The 20761-nt window shown below is 36.9% G+C and overlaps 3 protein-coding genes across 6 annotated transcripts; 2 read left to right on the forward strand and 1 right to left on the reverse strand.

Annotated features, from left to right (window-relative positions):
- The first annotated feature begins 1143 nt into the window (after positions 1-1143).
- Positions 1144-3395, forward strand: LOC133680305 (fructose-bisphosphate aldolase 1, chloroplastic). The gene is made up of 6 exons (XM_062103164.1): positions 1144-1447; positions 1685-1954; positions 2142-2251; positions 2354-2444; positions 2537-2806; positions 2957-3395. The coding sequence occupies exons 1-6, from the start codon at positions 1277-1279 to the stop codon at positions 3233-3235; spliced, it is 1191 nt and encodes a 396-aa protein (XP_061959148.1). The 5' UTR covers positions 1144-1276; the 3' UTR covers positions 3236-3395.
- A 1674-nt stretch (positions 3396-5069) lies between these two features.
- LOC133680008 (putative transcription elongation factor SPT5 homolog 1) lies at positions 5070-13111 on the forward strand. Its single transcript, XM_062102784.1, has 23 exons — positions 5070-5236; positions 5323-5699; positions 5782-6020; positions 6115-6261; positions 6378-6536; positions 6618-6701; positions 7019-7089; positions 7185-7542; positions 7663-7818; positions 7923-8020; positions 8100-8148; positions 8228-8380; positions 8460-8603; positions 9071-9161; positions 9324-9485; positions 9571-9619; positions 9702-9796; positions 9957-10035; positions 11221-11275; positions 11372-11489; positions 11568-11711; positions 12196-12296; positions 12816-13111. Exons 2-23 carry the CDS (start codon positions 5354-5356, stop codon positions 13059-13061), a joined length of 3144 nt encoding a protein of 1047 aa, XP_061958768.1. The 5' UTR covers positions 5070-5236; positions 5323-5353; the 3' UTR covers positions 13062-13111.
- A 1767-nt stretch (positions 13112-14878) lies between these two features.
- Positions 14879-19391, reverse strand: LOC133680361 (B-box zinc finger protein 19). 4 transcript variants are annotated; one of them, XM_062103263.1, is made up of 6 exons: positions 18982-19391; positions 18535-18631; positions 18311-18426; positions 17975-18217; positions 17780-17838; positions 14879-15152 (listed from the first exon to the last, which is right to left on the reverse strand). In XM_062103263.1, the coding sequence occupies exons 1-6, from the start codon at positions 19072-19074 to the stop codon at positions 15149-15151; spliced, it is 612 nt and encodes a 203-aa protein (XP_061959247.1). In that variant the 5' UTR covers positions 19075-19391; the 3' UTR covers positions 14879-15148. The 4 variants fall into 4 exon arrangements, with proteins under 4 accessions (XP_061959247.1, XP_061959244.1, XP_061959248.1 ...); XM_062103260.1 differs by having other exon boundaries at positions 17771-17838; positions 18982-19390; XM_062103264.1 differs by lacking the exon at positions 14879-15152 and adding an exon at positions 15159-17218.
- Between the last annotated feature and the right edge of the window lie 1370 nt (positions 19392-20761).

A 20761-nucleotide genomic window follows, 5' to 3' on the forward strand; every position in this document is an offset into this window, starting at 1 on the left:
CTTGGATGCAATGGCTTAACCCTACAGTTTGCACTTGTGCTTGTGTTCAACAGTCAATTTTTCCCATGTGTTTTAAATTCAGTTAATTTGCTCGTGTTATCCAATTTGAATCAAAGCTAATTACTAAAATTTGTCTGAATCAAATGTTAGAAAAGAGAGAGACAGTAAAAAGGGATATACAGAATAGGTGGCATGTAAAACGATGGAAGAAGGCCTGATTGTTCTTCCATTCCTGCAAAAGCTAAAGACCAATTTACCTTCTCTAATCTAATATCCTCCTATTATTTTACGCCCCCCCCCCCCCCCCACCCCCCTCTCTAACTGAAAATACAGAAACAACACAAACCCAAAGAGAAACTACACGGTTAGGCCCAGATGCAATCCCTTCCAAAGAATTTGACAGGAGCATTCAATGACTGAGATTTCACGTGCAATTGAATTCTGTACGAATTGTGAGGAACCACAGCCCTACCCACGTGATTCTCAATTCTCATTCTTCGGGCTTCTGCAACTGATATTCAGAACCATCGGTTTCACCAATGACTCGGTTGAGGCAAGGAATTGAGAATTAAGGTTCTAATTTGTGTAAAGCTACAGTGGGGTTCTATTAACCACAGATCATTGGCAATTTGGTGCATCTGCCATGAATCTTTGCTTATTCTAAGTGGGTCCTTCAAATGAAACGATCCAATGGTATGTAGACCCATTGACGTCTACTGGGCATAGAAACTCTCGAGCGCATCACATAAAAAGTTGATATGGCAAGCTGTCTACCGTTGAGATGGGTTTCATAGACCAACAAGTCTGGCAATTAAACAATGGCCGTTAATCAAATGAAGCTAAAAAACAAAACAAGAGAGATAAGAACCTCATATTTACTCTCCAGAACACTGGACTCTGTAACGTAGGGAATGGGATGCATTTGTCTGATCTTCTTGACGTAGACGAGAGAAAAAAATCCCAGCTTTATGACCCCATAATTTCATTTATTTACGAGGCGGGGATAAAATCATCTATTTCAACCACGCATACAAAATTCCAAGTGTACCATTCTATCATCCAAATGGCGAATTGTTATTTGTCGACGAACGACAGCCTCAAATGTGACATCTTATGATAACATGGGAGGCAAATATAAATTCATGGAAGTTCATGGATGTGCGGTGAAGAGGCACAAGGTAGAGAGCAGATAAGATAGCAGACACAAATTGTTATTATAGGCTCTATCTTGCACTAGCAGTTTAGTCTCCTCTCAGGAAAACAGAAAAAAAGAAAAATGGCCTCAGCATCACTTCTCAAGTCATCACCAGTCCTTGACAAGTCTGAGTTTGTTAAGGGTCAGACCCTCCGCTTGCCCTCTGCCTCCATTGTCCGGTGCCGCTCCACCGCCCCTTCTTCCCTTACCGTTCGTGCTGGTTCTTATGCTGATGAGCTTGTCAAGACCGCGGTATGTCATGTTACATCTTTCACTTATTTCAACTGAAGTTAGAGTAGATACTCGCAGAAAACATGACATGCAATAACTTTCTATTACACGACAGTTTAAGGCATAGGCTTTAAGAAGAAATTGATGGTTCTTTTGTTTTGCCAACTTGGAAGTTTCATGATATAAGATGCTCCATTCAATTTTTTTGGCTATATGGATGATGAAACAGCACTTGCCTGCTCTTGTTTCTGGCTGTAGAAAACCATTGCATCTCCTGGTCGTGGTATTTTGGCCATGGATGAGTCCAATGCTACCTGTGGGAAACGTCTAGCCTCAATTGGGCTAGAGAACACTGAGGCTAACCGCCAGGCATACCGAACCCTTCTTGTGACAGTCCCTGGTCTTGGCAATTACGTCTCTGGTGCCATCCTTTTTGAGGAGACTCTCTACCAATCCACAACTGATGGCAAGAAGATGGTTGATGTTCTTGTTGAGCAGAAGATTGTTCCTGGTATCAAAGTCGACAAGGTAACCCACCAAACACGTCTTCCAACTTCGATTTTTCGGGAATTCATAATATTTTATCGAACTTGAAGTGGTGCTTTATTCTTGTCATTGAGTTACCTAAAATTGATAGTATAGGCAAAATCTATACACCTTATTGTTTATTTAACAAAATTGTAGTAACATACAGTTTGAACAATGAAAACAACAGGGTTTGGTGCCTCTAGCTGGTTCCAATGACGAGTCGTGGTGCCAAGGTCTTGATGGACTTGCCTCCCGCACAGCTGCTTACTACCAGCAGGGTGCTCGTTTCGCCAAATGGTACTAATAAATCTGTTCTCTATGTTTCGCAAAATGCCAACTTTATGTAACCATTACTTTGCAACGTAACTAGTTAACTAGATGCTTATCTTCATTGATCAGGCGTACTGTTGTGAGCATTCCCAACGGCCCATCTGCCTTGGCAGTGAAGGAGGCTGCCTGGGGTCTTGCCCGCTATGCTGCCATTTCTCAAGTATAGTTTCTCAAATAAATTTCTGTATTGCTACCTGTGGTTTCTAATCTCTAGTTTCTGTTTGAAAAAAATTTGCTACTTGAATTTTGTAGGACAACGGATTGGTCCCTATTGTGGAGCCAGAAATCTTACTTGATGGCGAGCATGGTATTGAGAGGACTTTTGAAGTAGCCCAGAAGGTGTGGGCTGAGGTTTTCTACTACATGGCAGAGAACAATGTCATGTTTGAGGGTATCCTCCTCAAGCCTAGTATGGTCACTCCTGGCGCTGAATGCAAGGACAGGGCCACCCCTGACCAAGTTGCTGAATACACCCTCAAGCTCCTCCACAGGAGAATCCCCCCAGCCGTCCCTGGAATCATGGCAAGTTCCCTTTCAACTTTTACAGTTTTACCATATTTTTTTCGCGAAGTGTTAAATTCACTCTCCTAGTCAAAATTAAAGGTGCTTAAGCAGGAGAGCTGCTTAGCAATGCTGAAACATGTACTGATTGTGGATTATTGTTTTGAGCAGTTTTTGTCTGGTGGGCAATCTGAGGTCGAAGCAACCCTGAACCTCAACGCAATGAACCAATCTCCAAACCCATGGCACGTGTCATTCTCATATGCCAGAGCTCTCCAGAACACTTGTTTGAAAACATGGGGAGGCAGGCCAGAGAACGTTCAGGCAGCTCAGGAAACACTTCTCATCCGTGCCAAGGCCAACTCTCTTGCTCAGCTTGGCAAGTACACCGGTGAAGGAGAGTCAGATGATGCCAAGAAAGGAATGTACGTCAAGAACTACTCCTACTAAGCTGTTGTGATTGAAATCTATAGATGAAGAAGATGGAGATTCGAGGGAGCAACTGCAACACTAATTTCTCTCAACGTGTTAAATGATTTATAGCCATGGAGACTATTTTTGTTCTTTGTTACATGTACTTTTAGTAACATAATAAACCTCTTGCCAGTGAGATTAGTGTGTACTTGTATGATGCATTGACTACTAAAATGCTTTAATTTGCAGCTTCAACTCCTAAAATGTTCCCTGGTTCAAATATCCATCTTTAGTTGATGCATTTACAAGTATTCAAAATTCCAGACTAGGAGGAGAATCTACCACTCAGGCAGGGTAAATTAAATAAGATCTCAGTAACCACCATAAAAGAAATCAAAATGTTTGGCAAATCCAAAATCTGAAACGTTATGTCAGCTAACGTTCCTGGGACCTGCAATTTGTAAGCTACAGGAATTGCTGGCATGGAGAGCAACAACCTTAGCCTGCTATGAGATTAATTGAGATACGTGTAAATTGATGCAGATATTTATATTAAACTAAATAAACTAAAAAAAACAAGAAGCCCCAGCAAGCTTTAACAAGGGCCACATATAAGGCTGTGACAAAAATGACACGGAGGTAACAGATCGATCACCAATACAAGACAGAGGGCTGTGAGAATTATTCGAGCCGTTCCTGAGAGGGGCACCGTTAATCTTCCATTCCTAGTATCTTCAGCTACAAGGCTGCTGCCCTCGTCTATACCAGCCCACGTCCAAGGGAACATTATTTTATATATTTATACACGCAATTTCCAGGGGTACATTACGGGTAGGACAGCAACAGGTCGGGTAACAATGATGGTTGGTTCAAGTGGTTTGGTGTTTGTTCATTTTAAATAAGATTTTGAGTCCGAGTTATGTGAATGAAATGAAATATATTATTAGTGGGAGAGCTTTATATTTTAGTGGACCGACCCAACTCGATCAGATTAGTAGGGGTTCAATGTACTTAGATACCAGAGTTTAGATAAAAAAAACAACAGGTCAAGTCGGCCAGTATTTTACAACCCCACCCAAACTGTTTTGAAATTGATCGGACTTGGATGGCGTTGTATACCATGATATCAGGGAATATGGGTAGTTTTTTTTTAACTTTTTTTTTTTATGAAGGAATATAGATAGTTTTTCGTTGAGTCCATGTTCAATCCTTATTTTTCTTTCTATTGTTTTTTGTCATGTTTTTCAAGTTATTCATTTATTCTCTCTGTTTTATAATTTTAAATGAAAGCATGATCACGTTTCCATGTGATATCATGTTTTTCACTGATGCATGCCGTGTTCAAATGAAAGTATTTTACTATTTGTGCGGTTATTAAATTATTTCTTGAAAAGAAGAGAATTAAAAACTATTTTGTTTAGCAAGATCTTGACCATAACTAATATTATTATTACAATAGAAAAATTCAAATGAGGAGACCACAACAAGCAAATAAGCTCCATAATAATTTCAGTTACAAATCTTTCAACCTAGAAGAAGTAAAATTGTATAGTATATACTGTGTGCTATATAATCAAGTAGATTTTTTAATTAGATGGAATACTATTATATCTTTTTCATACTATTTGTTTTTAATAAATATAAGTTACTTATATATATAAATGATATAAAATGTGCAAAGAGAGATAGGGTAAAAAACTCTCAGGTTTTTTTCTCAAGAATAGATATTATTTCCCCCCCTTACTCAGGAAAAATACCATGGGCTAAATCTGTAAGATGTCAGTTTAAACTTGTTTTAGCCCAACTCTAAGCCCATATATTGATGGATGAGAAGGCTCCAATTGGCGGTGGGGTCCGACCACCAACGACATTTCGTTTTTCCTTACAGATAAAAATTTGACTCAAGCTCTCTTGACGTCTTCTCGTCGTTCTTTGCACCTGTTAGGGTTAGCGCCCGCCCATACTCTCTCAATCTCGTTCTCCGATCGCAATTGTGCTCTGCAAATCTCCAAAACCCTCATTCGCTCATTTTCACAGGTACGCGATTCAATTCTGTTGTTTTTTTGTTCTTTTTTCTGACATGAGCAAGAATGGTTGCTTACTTGCTGGATTGATTGTATCAGATTACAACCAAAGCCGTCAATTTAATCAACCATGGCCCGTCGAAGAGACGAAGACGACGACCTTGAAGATGAAGAGTACGAGGAGCAGGAAGAGCAACTGATGGATGAAGAAGAGGAGTATGAAGAGGAAGAAGAAGAGGATAGAGGAGCGGCGATTAAGAAGAGACGGAGATCAGATTTCATTGATGATATCGCGGAGGAGGAGGATGAGGAAGAAGAAGATGATGACGATGATGAGGATTATGGTGGTGGAGGTGGTGGTGGAGGTGGAGGTGGTAGGAAGCAGAAGGGGAAGAAGCGGCGTGGTTCTGAGTTTTTTGATGATATTGCGCAAGTTGCCAGTGATGACGACGAAGAAGAAGAAGATGCCGAGGATGGTATGTTTAAATTTTAAGTCTTTTTTATTGTTCAGTTATGGTGGTAAATTCAATGCCCTTAATTGTACTTTTGTATATGCAGATTTTATAGTTGATGATCATGGAGCTGATTTACCTGATGAGGCTAGTGGTAGAAGGATGCATCGGCCATTGCTGTCACGTGAGGATGATCAAGAAGATGTTGAAGCGCTTGAGAGAAGTATCCAAGCTAGATATGCAAAGTCAATGCACTCGGAATATGATGAAGAGACTACGGAAGTGGAGCAACAAGCTCTTTTGCCATCCGTTCGGGATCCAAAATTATGGATGGTCAAGTGTGCAGTATGTTTATCATTGGTCCTTGGACGTGGCTTTCATATTTATGTGTACTATATGTATTCATGTGCTTATTAAATTGATCTTTAATGTTCATCAGATTGGCCGGGAACGGGAAACGGCTGTTTGTTTGATGCAAAAATACATTGATAAAGGATCTGAGTTGCAAATTCGGTCTGTTGTTGCTCTTGATCATCTTAAAAACTATATATATATTGAAGCAGACAAAGAAGCCCATGTGCGAGAGGTATACTTCTTCTACGAGGCTTTTCAGTGATTACTGAATTATGCAACTTTTGATGTTTTCATACATGCAATTGTGATGAATGGAATATGTGATGTATTGATTTGCTTCTGCTTCAGGCTTGTAAAGGCTTGCGCAATATTTTTGGGCAGAAAATCATGCTTGTCCCAATCAGAGAAATGACTGATGTTCTTTCAGTTGAAAGCAAAGTAATTGATCTTTCCAGGGACACATGGGTCAGGATGAAGATTGGGACTTACAAAGGAGACCTTGCCAAAGTATGTTTTATAACTTCTATTCCTTTTCACTTTCTTATTCGCAGATTTTCTTGGCTGATTTTTCAAGCTCTTATTTTGAAGGTTGTAGATGTAGACAATGTGCGGCAGAGAGTTACAGTAAAGTTAATTCCAAGGATTGACTTACAGGCTCTGGCAAACAAACTGGTATGTTTTCGCTTAGATTATTGCTCTTTGTGATTGATAGTAGACTTTTTGGACTTGGAAAATTGTCTTGTCCAAAGTTATGTCTCATAACAATGGCGACTTAATATAGATTCACTGGGCATTTCCTTTCTATCATCATCATTACTTTGCCAATGCATGAATGCAATGAAACTGTATTGTACAAAGTTATTTCTCTGATTGGTACATACTGTGATATACCTGGCTAGAAGTTATGTCTCGTTACAATGATGAAAAACTGTCTTGAACTAAGTTAGTGCACTTTCATAATAGGAAGTTTTGTTACCCTTTTTCCTCAGGAAGGCAGAGAAGCACCAAAGAAGAAGGCATTTGTACCTCCTCCACGTTTTATGAATGTTGATGAAGCTAGGTAGATACTGGTTGCTTCTTTTTCATTGAAATATCTATACTACCGAATCTTTTTTGTTTATTATCCAATTATTTGCTGGCCTTGTAAAATTTCAGGGAATTACATATTCGTGTCGAGCGAAGAAGAGATCCGATGACTGGTGATTATTTTGAAAATATTGGCGGGATGCTTTTTAAAGATGGTTTCTTGTATAAAACTGTATCAATGAAGTCAATTAGTGCTCAGAACATTAAGCCATCATTTGATGAACTTGAGAAGTTTCGATCACCTGGAGAGAATGGAGATGGTGATGTTGCCAGTTTGTCAACCTTGTTTGCAAACAGAAAGAAGGGTCATTTTATGAAGGGTGATGCAGTTATTGTTGTCAAGGGAGATCTGAAAAGTCTAAAGGGATGGGTTGAGAAAGTTGATGAAGAAAATGTTCATATTAGACCTGAAATGAAGGGTCTTCCGGTAAGAATCTGTTGGTAAATTTAAAATAATCCTTGGTCTTCATATGTTGTTAAGGATCACTTGAATTTGCTGATCTGCTCAGCCTTTCATTTATTAATACTCAAAAGTATTTATTGGCAGAAAACACTTGCAGTGAATGAAAAGGAACTATGCAAGTATTTTGAACCTGGCAATCACGTGAAGGTTGTATCAGGCACACATGAAGGTGTCACCGGCATGGTTGTTAAGGTTGAGCAGCATGTGCTCATTATTCTATCTGATACAACAAAGGAACATGTGAGTGATGTATTTGTTGCATGAATTAGTTTTCTCTGCTTAGGAATTGCTTTTTGACAAGAAAACTAATGTGTGGAAACAATGTTGATATCTGTTATCTTCAGATCCGTGTATTTGCTGATGATGTTGTGGAAAGTTCTGAGGTAACGACAGGTGTTACCAAAATTGGGGACTATGAGCTTCATGATCTTGTACTATTGGAGTAAGTCTGTTTGCTTAAGAATGGTAATTGTTTGGTTCTTGTCATTTGAGGTCTCATCTGTTATTTTGGTTTGTTGTAGCAATATGAGCTTTGGTTTAATCATCCGTGTAGAAAGTGAAGCCTTTCAGGTTAGTCATCACTGGACTGTCCACATTTCCATGTTTATCTGTCACCGTTGTCAGCACAAGGGTCATCCTTTTGCTGCAGGTTCTCAAGGGAGTTACAGAGAGGGCTGAGGTTGCACTTGTTAGACTAAGAGAGATCAAATGCAAAATTGAGAAGAAAACGAACGTGCAAGATCGGTACAAGAACACAGTATCGGTGAAAGATGTTGTTAGGATCATTGATGGTCCTTGCAAAGTAAGATTCTTTTCCACTGTTTGATTTATCTTGCTATCACACATGCATATAGCTTACAGCCTCCTTTTTGTCTTGTTAGGGGAAACAAGGTCCTGTAGAGCACATATATAGAGGAGTCTTGTTCATCTATGATCGGCATCACCTTGAGCATGCTGGATATATTTGTGCTAAATCCCACTCGTGTATTGTCATCGGAGGATCACGTTCTAATGGAGATAGAAATGTAAGTATTTCTTATATTATTTTAGCAATAAAATTCTTTTTTAGCTGAATTTTTTTTGCATGTAGCTTTTAATTTTAATGATCTGGCCTTCTTTCTGGTTTATTTGGTATGAAGTGGATTAGTGTTCATAATTATCAATGTTGCTGATAAATGCTAACTGAATATGAGCTTAAAAAGATGGTTGATGGTCATTGTCACTAAATTTGCTTTCATCTATCAGTAATTAATTGCATAGAGAACCTATTGCTAGATGTATTCTGTTCTTAAATTATTTTTTGGTTTAAAAAATTTATGTTCAGTTATTGTTTAAATTATTTTTTGGTTAAAACTTCTTTTACAATCATTATTCATTAGTAATTTATTCATGCTGCGAGGACATGATTTTCAAAGCGAAAATTGACTATATCAATCAACAGATATAATTTAAACCAAACTGTTCTTTATCTCACTCATTATTAAAATTTCAGGGTGATTCCTACTCAAGGTTGGGCAGTTTTAAAACTCCCCGGGTACCCCCTTCACCAAGGAGATTTCCTAGAGGAGGCCCTCCATTCGACTGTAAGTTTTTTTATGGTCCAGCTCTCTTCTTTAAACAAATTCTATCATAATTGGACTTCTTAATTTTTTATTTACCTGAGAAAGGAAAGGACATTTTCGTTGCAATGGTGTCATATTTTTCTCGAATCAAGTCTAATATCAACTGTTTATTGAATTCTGCAGCTGGGGGAAGAAATAGAGGTGGAAGGGGAGGGCACGATGCTTTGGTTGGTACCACAATAAAGGTACGACAGGGCCCTTTCAAGGGCTACCGTGGTCGTGTTGTAGATATCAAAGGTCAATTTGTTAGAGTTGAACTAGAATCACAAATGAAGGTTGTTACAGGCAAGTCTTCATCTATGTCCGGTAAAAAGCCAGACCTTTGTATTCCTGTTTGTTTCATGGACAATGAATGCTGTTTTATGTGCAGTTGATCGGAGCCACATCTCAGATAATGTGGTTGTTTCAACTCCATACCGGTAAATCTAACATGCACTGAAAATTGTTTGTAGTTTGATGATTCTATCTTTCTGACTATATGTTTTTCACATGTTTTATCAGTGATGCACCTCGATATGGTATGGGAAGTGAAACCCCAATGCATCCTTCTCGGACTCCATTGCGTCCATACATGACACCAATGAGAGATTCAGGAGGTTTGTTCTTTTTATACAAGTCTACTTAGATTTTGGATACTTTAATCAATCACCATTCTGGTATATGAAGTCTATTCAGATTTTGGATACTTTAATCAATCACCATTTTGGTATAGGTGGGATTAGTATAAGCACTTATGTGTTTATCTCATGTTTGCAGCGACACCTATTCATGATGGCATGAGGACACCTATGCGTGATCGAGCCTGGAATCCTTATGCACCAATGAGTCCTCCAAGGTTTGAGCATGAATTTTGCTAATACCAATTGTTCTCCTATTTTAGTTATCTTTTCATGATGAGAATTTGGAAATTGGACCTGAATCCTTTTATTGAATATTTGATTGATAGTCACCTGAAGAACATTTAGTTTTAGTCATTCCCTGTCATGAGTAATTAATTTTTCAGGGGCATATTTGGGTTTTTTTAGAACTGCTGATGGTACTAATTTGCTTAATTGCAATCTGTCTAAAATCATTTAGTGGACACAGCTTCATATGCAATAAAATGGAGAAAGAGTAACTGGTAAAATGACAGTTGCATCAGAAACAGTGTGAATAAGTTAGATTTGAATGATTGGGCAGTTTTTCCTCCTTTTCACAATTATTGATTTAAAACGTACACATCTAGGGGAATGTATACTAGTTGTATCAATATCCCCAAGTTATCTTAGTTCCTTAATGAATTGGTCTCAATTGTGTTGTTGTTTCACCTAAATAATAAAAAATAAATGAAGAACAAACCATAATTTAACCTTATATTTCTACAAGTTACTTACCCTGTCACAATAATTTCACTCCATCTTTGATAGTTAACTCCCATGCCTGCGTGGCATATTGGTTCACCAGATTGATCATAAATCATAACCACGTCCCTTAAAATAGTTTCAATGACCGTCATTTTGTCCCATTTTGCATTTTAGAACTAGACATTCTTTTCCTTATGTTTTGTCTTTAAATTAACATTCTTGCTTTAGTGGATTTACAAGTTATTTTCTTTTGCTTAATTTAAAACAGTTGGAGACCTATTACATCTATCTACAATATGGGAAATTGTCTGTCACCATGGATAATTTTCAAATGATGAATTTAGGCAGAGCTTAGAATTAGATGCACACCAAAGGATAAATATTTATCTTGCTTTTTGATTAGCTTAAATCTCCATTTTTTTTTCCTGTCCCACAAACTTCTTTTTTAAATTTCTTAACCATTGTTGCAAATAGAACATGCTTAATATGCATTGCATGCTTCTGTTGTCTGTTGTATCTGATGCAAAATAGTGTCCTGCGTTTCATGTATTTGGACACCGTGACATCAGTTCCTTCAAAAAAGTATCCTCTTTCAAAATTAATGAACTTTTGGCCTTGTCACTTTTATGCATTGTAACTGAAGCATGGTCATTGGAATTGTTTCTGCAAAAATGCAGGGATAATTGGGAAGATGGGAACCCTGGCTCTTGGGGAACCAGTCCGCAGTATCAGGTAAAGAACTTGGCATACCTTGACCCTATAAATAATTCAAGTTATTCTGTGCTGTTATTATATGTGTGTGAAGTAATGAAAATGTTCTTTTTCCAGCCAGGAAGCCCTCCCTCTGGAACATATGAAGCTCCAACTCCTGGTTCAGGCTGGGCTAGCACTCCTGGTGGTAATTATAGTGAAGCTGGAACACCAAGAGATAGCAGTTCTGCATATGGTAGTTTATTTTTCAGTTTCCTCTGATACTTTAAGCGGTGATTTTTTTATTGTAGCTAACTTCATGCACCTCTTACAGCCAATGCTCCAAGCCCATACCTGCCATCAACTCCTGGTGGCCAGCCTATGACACCCAGTTCGGCATCCTATCTCCCCGGCACTCCTGGAGGGCAGCTAATGACACCCGGAACTAATGGTCTTGATATGATGTCTCCTGTTATAGGTTTGTTTTGCACTTTCTTATTTTTGCCATTTGTCCTAGTTATTGTGTTCGATCTATTGATATTTATTAGTTTATATGAATATATCTAGGAATGTCCTTTTTCATTGTTCAGTTTTTGGTTTAGTCTGTGTGTCTTGTTAAGCCATTTTTTCAGGTTGGATCAAGTATTCCAGAGGTGAGGCCATGAACGGCACTGCCATATATGAAAAGAAGAAAATTAATTCTGTTTTCAATTCCAGAAAATGAGTTGGTGCTTCGTGAATTTTCATTTCTTTTCTTTTGGTGGCTTTGGTTTGGAAGTTAGAACTTAATACACATGGTGAAGGGGCTCTGAATAGACATAGCATATGTATTGAATTTGATCAGCTTTCTACAAAATTTTGTTTTGGTCTACTGGCAGACATAGATATAGATATAGTTTGATTTTAAAAACTCACGAACATCCTTTTAGCAATTATGTAAGTTGCAATTCATTGCATTACAGGTGGAGATGGTGAAGGACCATGGTTCATACCAGACATATTGGTTACCGTTCACCGGACTGCAGATGAATCTGCTGTTGGTGTCATCAGAGAGGTGCTTCAGGTATGTCTTTCAAAAGCCAGTTGGGAAAAAAGTTCATTTTCTTCTCTGTTGATTATTAAGATTCTGTTTGAGCTAATCATAATACAAAAGTTGATTTTCTTTATTGACTTGTGAGAAAAATAAGTTAAAATGGCTTCAAGTTAGAAGACTGTTTGGTAAAAATGAAAAAGCATTTTTTTCTTATTTTTAAGAAGGAATTTAATGCAAGTTAAAATCCACAAGTTAAGAAGTTAAAATTTCCTACTTTTGATTAACGCAAAATTTTGACTCAATTTTATAATGAACCTTTGATTTAAGTTAAAAGTTATTTCCAATCAAATATGGTTTATGACTTTTTACGAGTTAAAAGTTAAAAAATAACTTGAATCAATCCACAAAAGTCATATCAAACATAATCTAACTCATGTGAAGTTCCTCGAATTGTTTTTATGAAGCCACGCTGATTTATATGGAAGGAATACAAAGTAGAATTTCTGTAATGAATTCAGCTCTATACTAATGCTGGTGTTCTTGGACCAGGATGGCTCTTGTAAAATAGTCCTTGGGGCTCATGGCAACGGAGAAACGATAACTGCTCTTCCTAGTGAAATTGAGATGGTGGTGCCAAGGAAATCAGACAAGATCAAGATCCTGGGTGGTGCACATCGTGGTGCTACTGGCAAGTTAATTGGCGTTGATGGCACTGATGGAATTGTAAAGTTGGAGGACACTCTTGATGTTAAGATATTAGATATGGTTATACTGGCAAAACTTGCACAGATGTGATTTTCCTGAGAATACACGAATTAAAATTCAAGAATTTTTTCCCCCCTGCAGTTCGACTCATCTTTATCTTTGGTCTGTATCATCAGTGTTTAAAATTCCTAGCTACGAGCTGCCTCTATCATACAAGTAGAGGCTAAATAAGAATTATCTGTAAATGATCGAAATGAGAGTTATCTGATTTTCAGAAGCGAACATGCAGCTGAAGTTCTCGACAGAATGGATGTGTCTCGGAGAGGGTTTACAGGTAAAAACATGGAGAAGTGTTGGCAAGTAAGCATCAATTTTAACAGCGAACATGCAACTGAAGACTCTTTTTTGAGATAGAAATTAAAAAAATAAATTAAATCAATTTGTAAAACTCATATTAAACATAACTTTAGTTTGCTGTGTAAAGATTAATTCGGAAACAAAAAAGAATCACATTAAAAATATTTTTTTTCTTAGAAATATCTTATTGAGAAAATGTACTCTTTTGACAACTGAAAACTAATTAATTAGGAGAACAATCTCTAGTCTCGAAATTAAATTCAATTGATCAAATACAAGAACACGGCAACATATGTGCATGTGGTATCTCTTAGTCTTGGATCAAACTAATTAATTAGCAGCTTGTCCATTTCCATTTCCATCATTATAACCTTAACTATTTGTTAATGGATCTCTTCATCGTATTGCTGTTCACGAAGGAGTGCGAAAATATGTGCATTTCATTTTCAAAGCGAGCAATTCAAATCGATATCGTTGCCTTCTCCTCTGTTGATCATGATTACTCCTTCGTTTTGAAGAATATCTGGGTTTTAGGGGTTTCCCTATATCTCTGCTATCTTGCTGATATATTTCAACAGGATGTTATGGAGGTATGGCTGATGAACGAACATAGTATCTCTGGATCTTGGACCAGGATAGATGCCCTTGAAGACACATCAAATTTTGCAGATCATCGGAGGTTACTTACAGTGATGAAGATCTTTGGAAATGGGGATGTTTTGTTCCTTTGTCAACCATATGTATATTTATATAATCCTGGGACGGTCATAGCATTCAATCAACTACAGCTCCCATTGATCACAATCCCAGCTTCGCCTCACTCAAAGATAAAGATAAAGATGTGGGTTTTTCCTTTCGCGCAGAGCTTCTTTGCTTATAACGTGTAGCTGAAATATTGCATTTCATGAATTGCTGGTGATTTATTTTTATGATCGTCTATTTTTGAAATGCAATTCTATACTACAATTAATTTCAAATATTTAAGTCGAAAAGTTGTGGACTTTATTCGACTTGAATTGGTAAAAATACATCATTTACCTAACTTGCCATCATCTCTAAATAAACATCTTTCAAGCGTGTGCGAGGAATTTCCCTTCTTCACTTTGGAGAATTCACTTGTTTACCAATGTATTCCATGCACTACGTCATGGACAGCAAGTACAAGTACAAATGAACGAACAGCAGAGAATTTTTTACTAAAAAAGAAATTAAGATGAAAAACAGAACTCTGGTTGGATGTATTTGTAAAACTTAATCTTAAAAACAAAAAAAAAAAAACATTGATGATAATCTTAGTTTTAAATAACATCAGAATCAAACTTTAAAATATATTGTTTGGATGTTGTAGAAAATATAACAAAAATATGCACTTATTTGGAAGAAAAGCTTGAAAAAATTAACTTGTTAGTTTTAAAAAATATCATAAACTTCATCGATCATTTATTTTTTAAAAGTGGATTTATTTATATTTCTGACCAAAGAAAAAACAGATTAATAACGACGACAGAAGCCACTTTTCTCCGGTCGGAAGGTCGCTTCACATCATCATCTTTCGAATGAATCGTGCTTTATTAAATTTTAAATCTCAGGACCTGAAGGTGATGGTGAACTCAGCCAGCACATGAGCCAAATGCTAACCAACAAAGAGTTTTGTTATTTCTTTCACACAAACTATATCTCTATTGATATTTGATACAAAAGACTAAAAATCACCTCACCAACTTCGCGCTAGGAAGGAAAGCCTAACCACAAGAAATGCTGCAAGTGCAAGAGCATACAAGGCTGGTTGCAGTACTGAATATCTCAACATGCATCCGAAATCACCTGCAGCCACAGATAATAATGGGGACAGCCACATCACACACAGATAGCGAAAAATCTTCAGCAAAGTACAAGAAGAATTTCAATGATCAAAAAGATAAATAGGCACAACAATTTCAGTTGCTTTCAAATTATAAAAGTTTACAGTGATGGCTCCCCAAATGAAATCCGAATAATGAGCAAGAAATTAATCTGCAGGCTGTAAAATTTAGATAGAATAGGTATCAAAAGGACAAACGAGCATGGATGCCAATATGAATTTGCACTAACACACAACTACTAATAGAAAGAAGTTAACAGAAATCTCATTAGTTGAACGAAGGTGAAAGGGAAAAATAGCATAAACCTAATAGAGGTCGCTGTTTTCAGCCCCATCTTGACGCCCACAAATATCGGTTTGCATCGTGTACAACCATCACAATGCCACTCAGACCCTCATTAATTTAACACACCTAAAACAGACATGGACATTCTCGAACCCAGGCAGGCTAGTAGAAGATGGCAGCTCATTTCAGAATTTACGGTTCAAGATTCAATAATAGCTAAACCTCATAATCCCAGGCAAATAGCTTCTTACAACTCCAATAAAGTGGTAGAGAAATACAGCATGCTTCCAAAATCAAACACTTGATCTGCAAGGCAATCTGTCATCACATGTATTTTATGCAAAACATCTAATTATGGCTAAACATCCTTATCCTCCATTTCTTAGCATCTCTAGACTGACAGCACACTTAAGTTCCCTTCCAAGGTAGTAACTCCAAAATTCCTTCTTGTAATCACTTCGAAGGATTTGATTTATATCCAGTTGGATCAAATCATCTTGAATATCAAATGGAAAAATAAAGGCCTTCATTTAATGCAATAAACTATCCGCCTTGGCTCTTATCTCAGGCAGTATTCTGAGATCCACAAAATTTAACAATATTTGACTTGAAGCGAAAGGTTTGAATCTATCAGGTTCCTCTTGGGCATTAACTGCAACTGCTCTCAGCTATAATTTACAAAATCTGGCAAGCAATATAAACACATGCCACTCCAGTCTCCAAAGACTTACAAGTATCTTGCAACTCTGCCTGGTAAACAATATTAGTAGCAACAGAACAAAATCAGTCAGTTTGTTCATTTGTTTACTAGTGCTTCAGATCACAGTTGCTTGCTTTGCCCTTTCTCTAATCCACTGGTTTGATTTAAGTCATGCTTCCAACTTTCATAAAATTAAAGACAGACTGCCTAATTTCAACTTAAGCTAGCATTTGCAGTGCATCTTACTCTGGCAAAAAAACGCAATGCCTTTATGCAAATGTTTATAGGAAAAGTAGAACAAGCTTTGTTCTAGAAGTTGGTTTGTTCAAGAAGTTGTAGATATCCACAAACTGTGACAAGTGAGTGACAGCCACTAAAGTAATAACAACCTAAATAAAAGCCAAAACTTGGATGTCACTTTTTGTGAACCTGCTAACAGCACACAGCCAGGCTCCATATCTACCCTCACTGAGGAACAAATGCACATGGGTCAAGAAACATGAAAATTCTCAGATTTTCAAATTCTGCCCACAATGTGAAACCCTGACTGTAATCAGCAAATGAGCACCAATCCTGAAGTCAAATAAAGATAAAACTAGACAACCATACTCAATATGTCAGTACCTATCAATGAGAACACTAAAACTACAGATATATCCACTCACTGAAAATGTGAAATGCTGGCACGTCCAGGAAAAGCCAATAAAATGCTATTAATCCTTTAATCAAGCAGCACAAAGTGCGATAAATCTTGACCACACATTCAGCCATGAAAACATCACAAATATGCACGCTAGAGTTTTCCTTTTCAATTACAAGCATCCTTCTGAAATCTAACGTAATAATATCTGGTTCTCAGCAAAGCAGCTAACTTATCTGCCCAGTACAAGAAGCATTCATTATCGGCAAAAGTTATTCTTCTTTTAAAGATTCAAAGCTTCTATGTTATGGTTGCTGATTGCAATAGGTCAAAAAAAAAAGATGGAGCCAGGCATATGTCATAGATGTGTAATACCTTAACCTCTTCATTCTGCTGCTTTCACCTGCTAATTCAAACAGTTGATCATGCAACACAGAGACTGTCCCCTCAAATAATCTTTGGATTACATATATACCAACTTTACACACATCAGGATCAAAATGCCTTCAAATGGTATCCAGTAATTTGCAGCTAAGGTGAAAATTCAAAAACCAAAAAACCTCGGAAAATTTCAGCTAGGCTCCAGCTCGATAACAGATGTACCTTTTTTGTTCTTTTGAGAGCCCACATCAGGTATACTTATTATGACCTTGAAAACATAGATCATAATAAAAGGCCAAAACAATATTTGTTTATCATCAATTCTGATGCATGGAGAGGCATATTTTAACCTCAATTTGAGCAAAAGAGGGTTACATTCACCATCTTACAAGCAGCTGAATTTAGAGTCCAAAGCGTTTTTTCATATAGAAGTCATACAATTGTTGGTTTAAGAGGACTGACTTCAATGGAAACTTGAAGCTTTTCCACTCTATTATCCATCATGTCAAATTTTTTATAATAAATGGAGAAAAGAAAACCTAAAGAGTTAAAACCTAATAAATGTGGATTATACCTTGCTTACTTTTGAGGCTCTCTTTTGTAGGATCCAACAGGAACCGCACTAGAAGATTCGTGATTTTCCTAAATAAAAGGCGAGTGCATAAACTTGTTAAGATGAAGATTACAGCATCAAACATTGGAATTTTAACATGCATGCAGATGTGGTTTAAAGAAAAATAAATCTATAACGTATGACTGATGTTGAGAGCATCGATACCTGGTTAGTTGAATTTTGTCCATGTATCCGCTGAGGCCTGGCATTAAGATCAATCAAATTGTTGTCCATTTTCCCGTCGCTATCTGTGTTATTCTCTACCATTGGAACTGGAGAGGCTCTGTGGTTTTGTTTATTTTCTCTAGCTGTGAGTTTAAGTGGCTGGTTTTGGTCCCTCCTTGTTTCATTATGATCAAGAGGTTGTTGTCCTTGCTCCTCCATCCGGCCAGGTTTATCCCCTGGAAACTAAATAAGGCAATCAAACAAAAAATGTTAATTCGGATAGCTTCTTGCATGTTTGACACAAAACTCAAAACACTTCGATTCCGAGTGACAAACCTCAACCCTCTGCCTCAACAGGAGATATCTACCATGGGTTCTTTTACCACCAACATGTACTATCATATCGCATTGCAAGCAGAGCGAACTACCATCTATCTCACAGTAAAAGAAAGCTGCATGCACATTTCATGACAAGGAAAAACAAAACTCCTTGAAAAAACTTCAAAAACTCGCATCCCATGAAAAAGGCCAAAAATATCAGCAAAGGCAGGCCGGCATACCTGGTGCATTTTCACATATGTCACACTGCGGAACAGCGCTAGGATCTGCAAGTCCTACTCGCACGTGCCGACTAGCTAGCTTGTTGCACAAATGAACCTGTTCCAGCACACAAACAGAGACCCATTTGCATAAATATGACAACTTCGATGATGCTTACTTAAAAAGACCAAAACTTGCACTCCGCCATCAAAAAATTATCAAATCCAGAGCTTGATACTTTACAATAAAAGATAATCACTTGATAGACTCAGCAAAGGAACTGGCAATTTTTACTCTTCCAGTACCAAAAAAGAATTCATTTTGCAAATCCAATCAAGCCCATTTCAACTTGAGCAGGATTATTACCTTAACTCACTTAATCAATTCCCGTTAATCAAATCAAATAAACCAGGGAAAAACTATAAAGAGACAAAAAAAATATTGTAAAAATAAAGGTCGATAATCACCTTCTCGTCACAGGAACGGCAAAGAGCGGCTTCATCAGCTGCACAAAAAAGAATCGCGGCTGCGCTCTCACAGACGTCACAAATCGTTCGCATTTCTGGTTTTTTAGAATTAATTAAGGTTCTTTCTTTATTTTTATTCCCCCTTCAATCTCTGCTTTTTGCTAATTCTCCTTTCTCCATCTGAAAGCCATTTGTTGATATCCTGGAAGGATAAAATTGTTGAAGTTGATCACTTTTGAATTAAGCAGTTGGTGACATAATAATTCAGCGGAAGAGAGAGAAAGATAAGGATTTAAATGGTGAAGAGAAGAGGGTATAGTAGAGGAGTAGAGTGGAGAGGAGAGACAATTGGAGCTGTCTTGAGTCTCTGAAATTGGAGCGAGGAAGAGGAAAAGAAGGAAGCCAGTCTAGGCTACTTCTGTTTTGCTATTAATATTTTAGTAACTGTGGTGGCTTTTTTTTTTTAATTGTTTTTTATTAAAATAATATTTTAAAAAATTTTAAAAAAATATTTTGCATATTAACATATAAAAATTTAAAAATATAAAATAAATAATTTTAAAAAAAACTCAATTTCAATAACGTTTCCAAACAAAATCTACAAGTTTGTAATTTATGTTAATTTTGCTATTCTTTTAGTGCATTTTTAAAGTATTTTTTATTAAAATAATATTTTTTATTTTAAAAAAATTATTTTAATATTTATACATTAAAATAATGTAAAATAATAATTAAATTTTTTAAAAAAAATACAGTTACATCACAACAACAAACATCACATTACTCTAGCTCTCACGTCTTACTTTTTGTGTTTTAAAGGAAAAATGTTTCCTTTCCATTCAAGTCATGGAAAACAATTAGATACCATATTATAATTTTATTTTTCCAGGAATTGACATTTCAACGCCAATTTCTAGAGAGATAATTGATTTAAATAATTATATTGTTGTCTGTTTTTATGAATTTAGTTGCATTATTATCTGTTATTTTTTAAATTAATTTAATTCTAAATATACCCATCTGTTCTCGCTGCTGTTTGATCAAGAGACACGAAGATGGTATAAAAAAGAGAGAAGAGAAGAAAACTGAAGCAGTAAATAATTTTATCTCTTGGAGAGTTAAAAAAAAAATCAGCTGTATTCCCTCAGAGGGATAATGCTGCCCCGAGTGGAGTGTTTTTGCAGCGTGTGGTAGAGGAGTCCAAAAGGATGAGCTGTTCATGTTGTGATTTGTTCCGTTGGTGATGGTGGTGAATGGAGGATTGCCACGCGCTATTTAGTGCCGTGTGTGACACGTGGGGTATGGACTCCACGGCTTCGTGGGTTCCAGGCACGTGGGTTCCACGATCATACATGATCACTCTCACTCTAGTGGTAATTTTGTTTTTGTTTAACGTGGGTGTTCGGGTCAGCTTGCGCGTACCTCAACTAATCTCATGGGCCCTGAAATTAACGACCATGTAAACTTTCAATGGTCATCATATGAACAACTACAGAGCTCAAACCTGAGACCACAGAGAGAGCAAACCTCTTGGTTCCAAGCTTTTATTACTAGATCACCATCTAGATGGTTCTAGTAGTGATTTTTTTATTGGACAAGTAGAACGGAGTGTAGTAATTTGTGTATTTTTCATAAAATATATTTGTTTTAAAAAATATATTTTTTATTATTTTAATGGTTTATATGAAAAATAAAAAATTGTTTTAATATATTTAAAAAAAAATTAGTAAAACATATACACAGATAGAACCGGCCAAGATTATAATCCGCTTTGAGCAAT

Source organism: Populus nigra, chromosome 19 (genome assembly GCF_951802175.1).
Source record: "Populus nigra chromosome 19, ddPopNigr1.1, whole genome shotgun sequence".
NCBI lineage: Eukaryota > Viridiplantae > Streptophyta > Magnoliopsida > Malpighiales > Salicaceae > Populus > Populus nigra.

Coding starts and splice junctions, on each gene's coding strand:
- LOC133680305 (XM_062103164.1), top strand. CDS start 1,277: ATGGCCTCAGCATCACTTCTCAAGTCATCACCAGTCCTTGACAAGTCT. Junction 1,955..2,141: donor CTGGTATCAAAGTCGACAAG/GTAACCCACCAA, acceptor TGAAAACAACAG/GGTTTGGTGCCTCTAGCTGG. Junction 2,445..2,536: donor GCTATGCTGCCATTTCTCAA/GTATAGTTTCTC, acceptor TGAATTTTGTAG/GACAACGGATTGGTCCCTAT.
- LOC133680008 (XM_062102784.1), top strand. CDS start 5,354: ATGGCCCGTCGAAGAGACGAAGACGACGACCTTGAAGATGAAGAGTAC. Junction 5,700..5,781: donor AGAAGAAGATGCCGAGGATG/GTATGTTTAAAT, acceptor TTGTATATGCAG/ATTTTATAGTTGATGATCAT. Junction 8,021..8,099: donor CATGATCTTGTACTATTGGA/GTAAGTCTGTTT, acceptor GGTTTGTTGTAG/CAATATGAGCTTTGGTTTAA.
- LOC133680361 (XM_062103263.1), bottom strand. CDS start 19,074: ATGCGAACGATTTGTGACGTCTGTGAGAGCGCAGCCGCGATTCTTTTT. Junction 18,427..18,534: donor CATATGTGAAAATGCACCAG/GTATGCCGGCCT, acceptor ATGTGCATGCAG/CTTTCTTTTACTGTGAGATA. Junction 17,839..17,974: donor GACAAAATTCAACTAACCAG/GTATCGATGCTC, acceptor CCTTTTATTTAG/GAAAATCACGAATCTTCTAG.